Raw genomic sequence first — 15,483 nt, 5'->3', positions numbered from 1 at the left:
TTAATTCTGGATTTACTTTCTCAGACTGGGTTTCTCAATCATTTGGATTTAGATTGTGCTGTACAGTCAATTCACTTTACAATATATTCTGTGAAACGCTTTGAGATTCTCAAGGACGCAATAAGGCGCTATATCAAATGCAAGGATTATCATTATTAGTCACACTCAGTCACGTTATGAAGAAGTGCAATTTGTATCAGGCAGTTCCAGTCTTCGGGGAAAATGGCCCTGTGGTGGAGGAGGAGGATTGGTTTCTAAATGGAGCGCACAATGCTGTTCCTCCACGAACCCAAACATTTGCAGTTAAGATGAACTCTCCGCTCTCCCGCTCCAGTCCGTCTACTGGGAGTTACGTCGGAATGTGATTTGTCATTGTTTAACATATGGAAGAACTGTGTCAAAGTAAAGGCAGAACTACTACTGGATCACATGATATACCCTCACAAGCAAGACTCTCACTCACTCACTCACACTCTCTCTCTCACTCACTCACACTCTCTCTCTCACTCACTCACTCTCTCTCACACACTCACTCACTCTCTCTCACACACTCACTCACTCTCTCACACACTCACTCACTCTCTCTCACACACTCACTCACTCACACTCACTCACTCTCTCTCACACACACACACACTCACTCTCTCTCATACACACTCACTCTCTCTCACTCTCACTCACTCACACTCACATACACACTCACTCTCTCACACACTCACTCTCACACACACTCACTCTCTCACACACTCACACACACACTCTCACACACACTCACTCTCACACACACTCACTCACTCTCTCACACACACTCACTCTCTCACACACACTCTCTCACACACACACTCTCTCACACACACACTCTCTCACACACACACTCTCTCACACACACTCACTCTCACACACACACTCTCTCACACTCACTCACTCACTCACACTCTCACACACACTCACTCACACACACACTCTCTCACACACTCTCTCACACACACTCACTCTCTCACACACACTCTCTCTCACACACTCACTCTCTCACACTCACACACACTCTCTCACACTCACACACACTCTCTCTCACACACACTCTCTCTCACACACACTCACACTCACTTTCACACACACTCTCTCTCACACTCTCTCTCTCTCTCTCTCCTTGCCAGTCCCTGTCTGTCTGTCTGCCTGTCTCCTGGTGTCCTATTTACCTGCAATGTCCCACAGTTGGAGGCGGATGAGTGTTGTGGGATCCCAGTTGATGACCTTTAAGGCGAAATCCACGCCGATGGTGGCGCGGTAGTTCTGGGAGAAGAGCTGGTGCACGTACCGTTTGATGATGCTGGTCTTACCCACACCCAACTCCCCGATCACCAGCACTTTAAACAAGTATTCCTTGTTCCCCCCCGGGCCGGCCATCCCCCCTACCCCGGCACACAGCTCCCCAGCTCACTCCCAGCTCACTCCCCACTGCACCACTACTCCCACTGCACCACTCCCTCCCGCAAAACACTTGTGAAACTTCGTGTGTGTGTGTGTGTGTGTGGGACTGTCCATCTCCCAGACACCGCCTCCTTCTCAATCTCTCCCTCCCCCCCCATCCCTCTCTCCCTCCCCCCCCCACAACTCTCTTCCCCTCCCCCCACCCCTCTCCTCTCTCCCCCCCACAACTCTCTCCCCCTCCCCCCACCCCTCTCCCCTCCCCCCATCCCTCTAACCCTCCCCCCCCACAACTCTCTCCCCCTCCCCCCACCCCTCTCCTCTCTCCCCCCCACAACTCTCTCCCCCTCCCCCACCCCTCTCTCCCCCCTCCCCCCCACATCTCCCCCCACACCACCCCTCTCCTCTCTCCCCCCCTCCCCTCTCCCCCACCCCTCTCTCCCCCCTCCCCCCACATCTCCCTCCCCCCACCCCTCTCTCCCCCACATCTACCCCCCACCACCCCTCTCCTCTCTCCCTCCCCTCTCTCCCCTCCCCTCTCTCCCCCCCACCCCTCCTTCCACACATCTCACCCCCCACCTCCCCCCTCTCCCCCACTCCTCTCTCCCCTCACCCCCACATCTCTCCCCCATGCCTTTATAGCATAGTGACCATATTTTGTAATCCAAACCCAGGGACATATATACACAAACATTTAACTCCCCGCCATTGCTGATACTGGAAAGATTTGTTGGATTAATGGCTGTGTTTTGCTGCTGACTGTATCAGATTTGGAATGGTATTCTTCTTGCTCAGTTTGTTGCTGAACTCAAATCGGGGCAAATTTGGCCAGGGATACAATACCTCATCCAGAGATTGTCCATAGAAATGGGGGACGTGTGGTCACCCTATGTTAGAGAAAGTACGGTATTACTCTAGGGCCACGCTTCGCACCATGTTAACGTTTGAGTCAAAATGGTTTGACGGGCTGCGATTCAATGGAAGTTTCAGCTTTTCCAAATTCTACATCATGCAACCACAAACAAATTTGCACTTATACAGAGCCTTTAATGTTGGGAGATCAAGTCTCCCGCAGGCTGAATGGGAGCCTGTGTGCTGGGATGGAAATGGTAGGGGGGGGGTGGGTCGGGGGAGGAGATGGCTAAAGGTGCAGTCAAAGAGCTAGGTCTTAAGACCAGTTGTGAAAACCGAGAGGGAAGTGGAGGGATTTTGGAAGAAAGTTCCAGAGGGTGGGAGAAAGCTTGCCCGTCAATGGCTGGGTGAGAATGTACTGATGGAACCAAAGAAGATACGATCAGTTTCGTTGATGTTAACTTGGAGATAGTTAAGGCTCAGGCAGGACTTGGTGTCTGACAGGCAGTTGCCCTGGAATTGAGGGTGTAGATAGAAAGGTGGAGTTGGGTGTCGGATACATGTAGAAGTGGATCCCGTGTCTGTGGATAATGTCATAAAGGGAGAGCATGTAGAAAGAGAGGACTGAGGATAGATGCCTAAAGAACACTGCATGTGATATATTTGAAAGGAAAGGAGATAGAATGACAACAGTGAGGCACACAAGAGGTAAAGAAACATAATCACAATGCCAATAATAGGCCTTGCAGATCTGGCCTTCAAATGAGAAGTTTAATCCAAGCTTCTCTCCGCCAGTTTCAGTTTCACAAAAAGACTCTGTGACACTAATTTGAGAAAGAGCAAGGAGTTCTCCTGTTGATCAGGCTATAAAAATCCTAGGAATTACAACACAAGGTGAGGTCATTTGGTTCAAGTACCTCTTGTACTGAAACTATATACAGTATTCCAGTCTCCATTCCCTGTGTTTAAGATTATTATTCTAATAGTGTTTATCAATTATAACTTCCTCATCCAAATGTGCTGAAAGAGATTAAATTCAATCATCCATCTCATTGCTATTTGTTGAACGTTGCTGGCACATATTTCCCTGCTTTATCGTCCTCTGTTACATTTCTATAAAAATAAATGTCTACAGCAAGCATTCCTGTGTCCTGAACCTAGTTTGCCTCCTGTCTCGTCAGACTTGTAGGTAACAGAGAGAGCAAAGGAAAACAATGGTGTTTCAAACACCAATATGTGTTTTGCGTGTCGTGTCTATCATTTTCACATTGTATCTTTGTAAATCCATGAATTTCTCTCTTTCCTATGGCTTGGCACCTTTAGTGCTACTCTTGTTTTGATCAGCCAGGTGATTGAGACATGCGGAAATCCATCACCATGATTCAGAGTTCCTAATATGTATGCCACTGTAGAAATGCCCGTGTCTGGAATCCTATATATTCAGATTGGACCACCTTATCTATGAGCTTGATTTGTCATCAGTAATGTCTTGGGAATAGGACTGCTGAGATTGCCACATAGGGTTGATTTGATTCCTAGATTTGATGGCCAAGTACATCACTTTGGAGTCATCTTACATCTCCCCAATACCACTTGGTTAGGTGAATATCAAATTGGGGTTTTTCAGAAGAAAACATCAATTCTTACAATAATTAGTTCTGATATTTTATAGTGTATCCAATCACTGTGTTGCACTTGAACGATATTAAAGATGGATGGATATATCTCTCCATTCTTGCCAGTCACTTGCCAATCATAGATTGGTTGGACTATAACATTGCAGATATCTTGTTGGTGCTTCAACATCTTAACTTCAAAACCATATTGGCCTTGGGTGTATATCTGTGACTGGTCTATGCTCTCTCTAACCTCTCGCAGTGGAGGGAGTACAGTTCATATCAGTAGACTTCTCAGAGGTGATTGAGGCATTCCTGCAAATTTGTAAATTGTCCACCATGCAGAAATAAGCACTCTGATCACAGCTCTACTGGGGCTTGGGCCAGAGCAAGTGACAAGTTAGATCAGAAGATGTCACAAAATGCATTACATTCTGCCATGCAGTCTTGTTGTGCAACGAAGTTTTATTTTGATATGGAATTGGTGTTTGCAGGACAGATTGAATGTTTCTTTGTATTTGCATGCTGTGCTGCAAATTTAATAATAATAATAATAATAATAATCCTTGCATTTGATATAGCGCTTTTCACGTCGGGAGGACGTCCCAAATTTGGTATTTAAAGATTAAATAAATATTCCTATAATATAGATGTACAGTAAACTCCGGAATAACTCATCATTCCGAGGGTAAAGAATCCAGTGACGAATTATCTGATGTAACGAGGTTGCTGTTCCTCATTTTACGCTCCAGGCCGCTCAGTGTCACTCTCTCTCACTCACCCCCAGATACAGCTTGGCCCTCTAATAGAATAGGCCTCTGTGATTTGAGACACGAAATTATAGGATGAGTTATCCGATCAATTTTATACTAGAAGTACTTACAAGAATTTCTACAATGTGACAAAATATGTGTTAAGTGGAGTGACGAGTAAAACAGTATCCATTATTAACAATTTATATGGAAGCGGTTGAGATATTGATGATATGACGACTTGAGTGATAGTGGCGAGTTAAGACAGGGTTAAGTTATCAGTAGTTGATTTTGTATATATTGTACATTAATGCATTCTTCCAGCTAAAATAGCGCTGAGGTGTCTTGGCATTTGATAAATATCAATTTGCTGATATCAACAAGAAGTAAGTTTATTAAAGAAAGTAAAAGAAGCAGACTTCTGTTTATCCACTAGTTTCATTATTCAATAGGGTTTATTTTCTCAGTTGTGGAGTTCCCAGAGTCCAATACAATGATAAGAAATTGTAAGCAAATGCCAGGTTGATACTCTTTTAGCAAATCTTTTTATTTCCTTCTTCAGCTGTAACCAACATTTGCAGCTTTGATGGAACTTAATATAACTTCCTCTCCAAGACACTAAATATTGTACTATACTCTATGTAGCAAAATGCAAAAGAGAGTTTTGATTTAAAGTCAAATAGAAAAGAAATAGTAATACACATTGTTATCCAGGACCAGCTTGCCGGCACCTGAAAATAAGCAAGTAGTTTTTTACATGCTTTGTGTGATAGAAAGGATCCTAACACGGTGTCCTGAACTTCTTTTATTTCATCTGCTGCTAAATTACATTACCTTGGCTAAACATTTTTACATAATTTGCTGCTTACAATATCATAATTTTAATAGCAAGGTACTGTATATTCACATTCATAATAATCCTTTGTTAACTTTTCCATAAACGGTTAACAGATTACAACTACTGTAGTTACTACTGACCAATAATTTTCCTGTTACATAATTTTAAGTACATGGAGGTTATATCTAATTGAATCTACCACTACTTATCACTGAAAACAAACACTGTTTAGAATGGCTTTCACACTCCTGGGATAAGATTCGAGAAATGTCTCACATAGAAGCACAATAATCCTGAAATGAGTTGAGTGAAACAGTTCGATCATTTTATCTGCACAATTGCTCAGCTGAGGTCGTACTGAAGAGGATGATTCCACAATACTGGGATTGGTGGATGTGAAGTTTTCTGTGCACAGAAAATTTGAGTTTGATACATTTGCAGCTGCTTTCACAAATTTGCAGCTAAATGTCCAATTTCCTTGGGATTTGCTATGCTCCCGTTATTTGTCCTAGTTTAGGCATCCTTGCTGCAATGTGGAATGTGAGCGTTGAAACCAGGAGTACAACAGTGATTAATAGAACAAGTACAGAAAGAAACACTTGCAAAGTTATCAGATCATCTCCTCTTTGCAATCTGTGTGGGCCACAACGTCATTTACAAATATAGTGAAACATCACTTCTGAGGGAGTACTAATGCTCACTGATTTCTCAACACTCTTGTCATAGGTTCAAACCTGGGCAGGGAGTGGGTGGGGAGTGGGTGGGAGGGAGGGGATGTTGGGAAGGGGAGGGAGCGAGAGATCTGCTGGGCTTACAAATTTCACCTGCAACTTCACAAATAACGTTAATAGAAAGTTAAAAGATTCAAATATTTTGTAAGCATTCTCTAGTTTTTAATTCACACAAACACTCTTAAAGCTGCCAATATTTTGATTTCAAAGATACACGTTTCTAAAGTGCAACTAAATTCTTCTCAAACACTATATAATAACAGATTAGAATTCTTTAATAAATCCCCAACATTCATCTTATTAAAACTACTGTCATAGAAGATGATGTCAACCAGCCCAAGACTTGAACCTACAGTCTTTAGGATCAAGCAAGCAATTTAGCTGCTCTGTTGTTGGACTTTTTTCTGTATTCAGAGAGAGGTATTGATGTTGTTACCGTCATATTGATACTGTATTCTTTGTGTCATACTTTCTATCAAGCACAATTCAGGAACTGGTCACAAGTAGTAATTCATGACCAAGAGCAACAATACTTAACTCATTGTGATTACACAATTAACATAAGTGCCCATAATATACCGGACAGTTTTCAGTGTTTGTGTCTGATATGATGAACACATTGATATTGAAAATGACATGACTAGACAACAAACAAATTCATCATTAGTGTGTTGAAAAATCCCACCCCTGTTTGAAAATTGAATACTGCATACACAGATTTTTGTTACACACAAAGTGGTTCTAAAGTTTGGTAATTGAATTTTCGTAAATGTTTAGACAAAATTCACCAGTGATGCAGTTTCACATATGTCTTTAGTTCATCTGAAAAAAAAGGTTTGTACACAGTATATAAACTTCTAAGCTTCTCATAATGATATACAAAATGACAGAGTTAGATTAATATTTATTTTTTCCAAATCCAGGCCAATGTAATCCTACATTTCCTATCACGCTCCCTCTCCACTCTGTATTGTTATACTACCCTCAGTCTCAGTATTCCATGCCCCTGGAATCACTGCTGTTCACTGATCGGTATGTAAAAAAAAACTATTTTTGACAAAAAATTATGCTAGAACAAAAAGCATAGGACTCAGTGGGATTTTACTTTTAACCAATTCAAATGAATAATCAGATTTCCCTTGTATTGAGGGAGCTAATTCATAGGAAGCTCATTACATTATGTATGAAAGATGCAACTGGTTTATGAAAAGGAATATCTAGAACTAAGCAAAGAATTCAAAGATCTCAGGCACATCCATTAAATATTAGCATAAATGTTTTTAGAACCCTTCAGGACATGAGATCTATTTTGATCAAAGCCTTCAGGAGAAGTGCAGTTACAGATCGATTGGCTTCCGCAATGTTCCTTGCAATCCCAGAGCCAGTGTTTTGACAACAAGGCTTCACAACTGTTGAATAACTAAGAATGCACAAACATTCAGATAAACATCAATGCTATCAAGGATCAGTGTTGATCCTGTTGACTGTGTTCTGATTTGTGCATTCACCAATTTTAGTACATAACAAAAAAAAGCCACATAATTTGCTCCAAATAAAGACCCAAACACACAAAATGTGATACAAGTTGTTCTGTGTTGATGGTTCACAGTTGGCACACTGTGAAAATGTGATTTCTATCAATAAATTATATCCTAATATTATGGATTGTTTCTTGTTTGAGCTTAAAATCTATATCTGTTTGTTTCAGGTAAATTTGCTTTTGAAACAAATATTTAAAATTGTAGCTGAATTCAGGGTTTTCTATTTCAGTTTCCATTAACCCTAGCCACAGAAGTACAACAAAAAGTGGTTTGGCACATATAGAGACTTAATTCAGTTACACTGGCTCACTCCTTATTTTCCTTATGTGTATTTTGCACTAAGCAATGCATCACATTATAGCACACTGTGCGTTTTCCTATTGTTCCAAATGGGAAAGTAAACATCAATTTTCTGGGCGCACACCTTTTCTAGCTTTATCCTTTTTTTTACAGAGTCGAAGAAGATTGTTTATAGTCACTCAGAATGACTGAAGCATAAGTGACATTGGGTGGTGTGCACAAAACCGATTCCGAGACAGGGGAACTGGGGACGGAACTGCCTGATGCTACTGAATCTCTAAATGGAGATGGTGGTGTCAATGCTGGAGAGTCCTCCAATGTAAGTTTACTCATGACTGGCTCCTCCACCTGGTGTTCAGTGGTGTCATATATGAATTCGTGAATAAGGTTGAATCTTTCACTTTCTTCCTCAACTGGCGAGACTGGTTCGTGACCGAAGGTTGTCATCTGGAGTGGGAGTACTTGCTGGTGTAGCAGATGGGACTGATACAATGGTTTCACTCCGTTCCCTGGCACTGGCACAGTGATCACTGAGTTAACGTCAGGAATATTGGCTGAGAACTGATTGACAACTCCATGGAATTGATCAATTATGGATCTTTGCGAAGAAACATCTTTTTGCATCTGATCATCAGATGCAAACAAATGGGAATCTTCCATTTCCTTCAGTTGTGATGCAGATGCTGCTCGTCTCTGCAGCATAATTTCTGGGCTGTTGGGAATGTCGAGCCTCAATGGATCATTTTCATCTTCTTCCACAACATTATAAAGGGTTTTACTGCTGACATCTGAAAAGTTTAGGGTTTTGATCTGACTTTGATATGGTTTGGTTAGAGGTTTGATTACAGCTGTCTGGTTAGATCCACCCTCTTTGCTCTTCACGTGGACAGAGAGTCTATGCCACATATGCTGCCCCTTAGGTGGACGTCCAGTGCCAGGTTCAGACCATGATACTGACTTTCCATTTGAACTAAAGAAAAATGTAAATGGTCTGAATTAAAACTTTGAAACCAACTCTGCAGATTGCATCTTTTCACAATAGCTTCTCTATTTACCTGCTCAACCAGTTCAGCGTATTTTTAAAAGGTGGATTGTCACAGTTTGGGGAGGATGGGAGGAGAGAGAAGCATAGAAGAGCTGCATGACCCATGAAGTCACCCAGAAAGGAGGTGAGGTGCAAATGTAATGCAGAGAATGTCATTGTGACCTAAATAACACAATCCAGGACAGACATTGTAATCGTGTTATGTTTTTATCCACAGAAAAAAACCCTTCTTACAAGAGTTTGATTATACCCCATTTAAAAGCATTGTTGATTACATAATTGACTGCAATATTTAGCATTCAGACAGCTTTGTACTATAAACTAAGGTCTATCATGATTGACTTAGAGTCCAAATTCATATCACTGGTGAATGTTAAAGTTGCAGTGCTCCTCTTCCCTGGTTGTCATTTTCAGCTTTAACCAAATGATAGCGTCTGTGACCTCTGGTTGATTTAAAAGTAACTCTGTAAGTAAATCATTAATTTCTCTCAGTAAATTAACAAATGATTCCAAAAACATAGAATGACATAAGTGAAAATAAGCTTCAGATTATCTAATAGAAGGCAGTGTACTTTATTTTTAAATAGACCTATAGAAATTGGTTACTGTATCTTTAATAACTATCTATAAGCAGTGATCCTGGTTCAGTGTTAACCCACAGTTAACTCAATGAACTATATATTCCAGTTTCCTGCCGTGTTTGAGTTAACTGGAATACAGTCTCACCTAAAATATTAGCATCAATACATGCATTTTGATTATACATATTAATGGACTATAGGGAATTCCTTTTTAAAGATTTAACAAAAGATTTTTTTTAGTGATCAACACATTGACATAAAGGTATCGTGATAGACGACTGACAATGTGGTGAACACATTGTAGTAAAGGGAAGAAATATAACAAGCTTTTTCAATATGGTTTTATTTGGTTTGTCTCTTCCACTTTCAAGTGTGACATCTGACTATTCAGATTCATGCTTTCTTCCCACAATTACATATAGTCAACCACAGGCTCTCTATTACCCCAAGTTGCAGCCCTGACTAAACACAATATAGGGGTGAGAGTATCTTAAGTAATAATATGTTACATTTGTAATAAAATGCATCTCTACTGTGGACAATCTAGGAATTGACCTAAATAAGAATCTCATTTGTACACCATTGCAAGAACAAAGAATTGGAGCCTAACACTGTACTCACCTATGAATAGAGTGTCTCAATAGGCTTAATTATAGACTTAAATAGCTCTGGTGCAAATGTTTGGAACAGGCTCTTCTCCAGGACTGGAGATTTAGATGCAAGTGCACTCATTTTTAGACCATTCTTCCTTTCCCTCACTCTCTGCTGCTTTCTGTAGATGTCCAAAAATGGTGTAGACATCTGCCCTAACTGAAGAGACAGCATACAGATGTGTGTTGGGAAAGAGAAGGGATTGATGGGAAGATAGGGTACATGAGATGTGATCAAACAACTTAATGGTCTAAAGGCCTCTGTCTACTTAAAAAAAACTTACATTCGTATGAGTGTGCAATTTGTTTCCCATTTTATGTTTTTTTAATGTGTGACTTGACCACATTGGGCATTTCTGTATAATGATAAGCTTTCTGGAATCTTGAATTCAGTGCAGGCAGGGAGAAAATTACTAAAGTAACATGGGCTAAATCATTTCTGTTTCTGCATTTAAGTGTTGTTGTTATTCCCAAGATGGTGCAGAGTGGTTTGGATCACTAGGGGCTGAAAATGACTAAAAATTCTGAGATCTTATTTTGAGTTTGAAGTGCTTGTCCTCCATCATTCTGCATCCGTTTTTATTCTGCATCAGTTGTGAGGAACTGACTTTCATTCTTCTGCCTGGAAACCAGAATCTTTTTGAACGTCCCTCAGATGGTCATATTCGTTTTTTTGGCAATTATTTCCGTCGGTTTTTGCATCAATAAAAATGCAGTGCCAGAATACAACACAATTTTTTCTTGCTTGCTATACTTGGGTGTGTTTCAAACACTGACACTCGCAGCTTAACTTTGCGCAAGCTGCAAAAACAGTGCTGGCATCAAACGCAAGTGCAGAATTCAAAATTAAAATCAAAGTAATAAATGTGTTGTTTTATTTCGTTAATCCTGACATGCCAAATGTGTTACACATTTACTTTTTCTTTTGGAACCTCTGGAATGTTTCCATGTGGCAGTGGCTCCACTGGCCTGTCACCTCTGCCTGCAGCAACTAGATCTATGGATGCTGACTCGTCAGATGTCTCCACTGTAACTCCTGGTTAAATTGTCTGCCTTTTGGCATCAACAGGACCTGGCACAGCTTCAGTTTTACACGATTAATTTTTACTGAGCAATGGAGGTTAGGGTGGTTATTGACAAGGACTGAAAAATAACCATTTTTTGGTTGAAAAAAACAATTCTCACCCGAATTTCATTTATAAAAAAAATTCAATGATTTTTATTAGGTGTCCGCAATATTGCCACACCTCCCCAAACCCTACAAGTTCAGGGAATGCTTCATGTAAAAAAACACAGATCAAGACAAAAACAGCTGCTGTTGCCTTAATCTGTGAACGTATGTTTCTTTTAATAAAAAACAAAAGAAAGGTAATCGTTTTAATAATATAATAATCCTTGCATTTGATATAACGCTTTTCACGTCTTCTAGAGTTCTCAAAGCGCTTCACAGAATATACTGTAAAGTGAATTGACTGTATATTTATGGGCAAATACTTTTGTTAGTATCTGGCTTTTTCCCTTGCGATTTTTTTATCCTGATTTATTTATATTACATTTTTCTCCCCTTCCTCCATCCCAATGTGCTTACATTTATTAATAGCAAAAATAAGATCCTGCTAAAAAACTCAAACATTCCTGAGTTTTTGATTTTGTGCATAAAAACTGACTTTAATGGTCTCTGATTATTGGAAGGAATTTTCTAGGTTGCATTGATGTAGGAAACTGAGCTATTATTGGCTATATTATGGGTAATGGAGGCTAGTATGCAATCCTCCTATCGCAGGATACCCACCGGTATAGGTTTGTGCTGAGATTCATCACCGTCCTCATTCCCTCAATATGACAGATGAGCACAAACTCTTTCAAGCCTCTCCTTCTCAAGCTGCTTCCCATAAGGGAAATCACCACTGGGCACAATAGGACACAAGGAGAACATTCTTCAAGGTAGACAATAACCCCGGGAGTTACAATTGGCCTTAGTATTCTTAGATTAGGAAGGCCACAGATCAGCCTGATCCCAATGCAAAGATCCGCCACTTAATGGTCCAAAATTATTGAAACTATTGGAATTAATTATTGTCGGTGGATATGAAGGTGAGTGGTTAGGGCAGCATTGAGCATGGTTGTGATGCAGGTAATAATAATCATAGTCAAATACTGTGCCAAACACTCACTGTCAGGGCTCACTTATGAATAATGGCTACTTGGACAAGTTCTCTGGCACCATAGAAGACCAGTTAACAACTGCACAAAATGCTGTGAGATAAGAATGTTAGTGCTGCTGGCAACTCCCACTCTTCTATTTAGTCAATATGAATGGGAGATATTTGGATGGAATTGAAACATCCTCTTGCATCAACAAACCATTCTGTCTGGAGGGTGCCTCGAGGTGATGTATTTTTCTTGGTTGGGGTCAAGGACACTCATTCCAAACCTACTGATTGACATACATGTTCAGATTGGTGGATTCAAATTGCATTAGTCTGGTTTGTATTCTAAATATGACTAAGAAGACAGTGATGTTCCGTGATACTTGTACATTCAGCACCAGACAACACAATAGCCTCTCCTTGAGCTACCAAGCCAGTGTTTCCATTTTCATATCAATTAATAACTCCGTTTTTCAAGTTCTTCGCTGGAATCAATTATTTGAAAAATAAGATAAAAGGAACTGCATTTTTAACCAACTTGTTTTAGTAATATACACTTTATTGCACCATTGGTGGGCAACAATTCAAGAAAATATTTCCATATGTCTGATCTTACCAGTTTTAAGGACTGAATCACTCATATTATTCTCAGTCCCAACCATTCCCCAATAACAACATTGTTTTCTTATCAGTCACAGGTTGGATTTCCATTTATATTCTGTGACTCGTTTAACATTTGGTTAAACATTTCAGTTATAAAAGCCCAAACAAGTTCACCAATGGTCTTATTGATAAAGACACAGGTTCATTTCTCGGTCTGTGCTGAGTTAGCTGATCACAGCCATGACGGGGGATAGGGAGTGACAATTGGTCTCAGCGTTTCTGGATTAGGAAGGTCAAAAGATCAGCTTGATCCCTATCCAAAGACCCACCACAAGAAGGTCTGTGGACATAAGGTGACTGGTTAGGGCAGCGTTGGGCATGATTGTGATGCAGGTAATAATAATCATAGACAAGTAGTGTGCCAAACACTCACTGTCGAGGCTCACCCTTGAATAATGGCTACTTGGGCAAATTCCCCGGCACCATGGAACTGGTCCCCGGAAGAAGGAAAAAAAGGAATCAAAGGTCTTCGGGAGATGAGACGAAGAGGGGAGAAAATTGGAAGGAGAGAAAAATAAAGGCCGAAACATTTAACCCAAACATGTAAATTAGAATGATTCATAAGATTCAATATTACACACAATACACAGTCATACCTGCTGCTGCTTACCTTGCATTTCCAGATGTGGTTTTTTTCCTCTTAAACATGTTTAGCAAACTGTTGGATCTGCAGGCAATTTTTCCATCCCCCACATGCATACGGACAACATCCGATGTAGTGAATGCGCTGCGGACATTCCGTTCTGGCTTTGCAATGATAATGTATATTTTTGGAGTGAACATGCATCCTAAGGCCACCGTCACACTAAAACTCACTGAGAAGCAGGTGGTAATAATCTTGTAGTTGCTACCAAAATAGATTGGAACAAATGCGAGCCATATAATACAGGTGGTGTACATAGTGAAAGCTATGTATTTAGCTTCATTAAAATTTGCAGGGACATTTCGTGTCTTAAAGGCATAGTAGGTGCAACTCATAATGAGAAGCCCATTGTAACCAAGCGGGGCCACAACACCCAGGTTGCTTGTGTTACAAATCAAATATACTTCATTAATGCTTGGGTGGGAGAGAACAGGAAAGGCTGGCTCCAGAATAAGCAGTGTAACCACTATTGTTAGCTGCACACTAATCAATATAGAAGCAATCACAACCTGGGCCCAAGCACTCATGAACCTTGGTTTCCGAGTACAGATCTTTTTCTTGCTTCCAGCCAAAATCCTGGCAATACGGTTAGTTTTAGTGACTAATGCGGAATAACACATGGCACAGGAAAGCCCAACTAAAATTCGCTGGAAATAGCAGGAAGCGATAGTTGGTCTGGCAATTAATGTGAATGGAGAGATATAACCCAGGAAAAGTCCTGCCAAAATGATGTAGCAGAGCTCACGACTGGATGACTTGACAACTGGGGTGTCTCTGTAGAGCACAAAGATAAAGGTGACGAACATGGTGGCAAGGATTCCAAAACAAGAGAAAACTACTGCCACAACAGCATCTGCGTGACTCCATTTGAGGTGCTTTACAGGAAGTCTTTCACAACCTACGAAAAGAAAGACAAAAAGAAAATGGGTCAGAAACCATTTACCCACTTTTTCAATTGCATATAATAATAATCCTTACAGTTGGTATCCTTTCACATCAGGAAGATATCCCAAAGTGCGTCAAAGAATATATTGTAAAGTGAGTGACTGTGAATTGTGTGAGATTGCAGCAGTCAATTTGCGCACAGCAAAATCCCACAAAGTCATGGAGTGAATGACCAATTTTATTTGGAAGATTTTTTGGCCAGGACACGTTCTCATTATGATTAATGCCATAGGAATTTTATTGTCCATCTTAACAGACAGCTTGTGCCTCAACAACAATAAATCACACATGTATGGTGCCTTTCACGTCATGAGAACGCCCCAAAGTGCCACGGTTTAATATCTCATCTGAAAGATGGCACCTCCAATATGCTGCACACCCTCAGCACTGAACTGAAGTGTCAGCTTTGGCTATATGAGTTCCAAGGCCTCATGTGGGGTTTGAACCGATGACCTCTGACTCAGAGGCACGAGTGTTTCCAGCTGAGCCAGCCTACCATACCATATATATAGGTTTCAATGGCACTTACAATCTAGGGCTGGGGAATGGTAACATTCCACACTCTGCCGACTAAAGGGACTTTGACAGTAACTGGAAGATTACTATATTTGTCAGCAAGTGAGATTGGGACGTCCTCCTGACATGAAAGGTGCTTTACAAATGTGATTTTGTATTGTATCTATCACCCACTTTTTTAAAATGTATATAAGAACTAAGAATAATCTCTTTACACACCCCACATTTTCAA

General features: G+C 40.6%; 2 protein-coding genes across 2 annotated transcripts in view; both read right to left on the bottom strand.

The window, feature by feature from the left end:
* Positions 1–1,505, bottom strand: part of LOC103179289 (ras-related protein Rab-32) — a 28,084-nt gene extending 26,579 nt beyond the window's left edge. The window contains exon 1 of the mRNA XM_007894496.2: positions 1,200–1,505. Coding sequence (XP_007892687.1) covers positions 1,200–1,407 — 208 coding nt within the window. The 5' untranslated portion in view covers positions 1,408–1,505. The remainder of the gene's footprint in view (positions 1–1,199) is intronic.
* A 6,700-nt stretch (positions 1,506–8,205) lies between these two features.
* Positions 8,206–15,483, bottom strand: part of grm1b (glutamate receptor, metabotropic 1b) — a 113,265-nt gene continuing 105,987 nt past the window's right edge. The window contains exons 7-8 of the mRNA XM_007894497.2: positions 13,758–14,688; positions 8,206–9,028 (exon numbers count right to left, since the gene is read on the bottom strand). Of these exons, the coding sequence (XP_007892688.2) occupies positions 8,206–9,028; positions 13,758–14,688 (1,754 nt within the window). The remainder of the gene's footprint in view (positions 9,029–13,757; positions 14,689–15,483) is intronic.

The sequence above is a fragment of the Callorhinchus milii genome, unplaced genomic scaffold (genome assembly GCF_018977255.1).
Source record: "Callorhinchus milii isolate IMCB2004 unplaced genomic scaffold, IMCB_Cmil_1.0 Scaffold3, whole genome shotgun sequence".
Classification (NCBI taxonomy): domain Eukaryota; kingdom Metazoa; phylum Chordata; class Chondrichthyes; order Chimaeriformes; family Callorhinchidae; genus Callorhinchus; species Callorhinchus milii.
The sequence above is the reverse complement of the archived record's forward strand: the minus strand, read 5'-3'. Positions and strand labels throughout refer to the sequence as shown.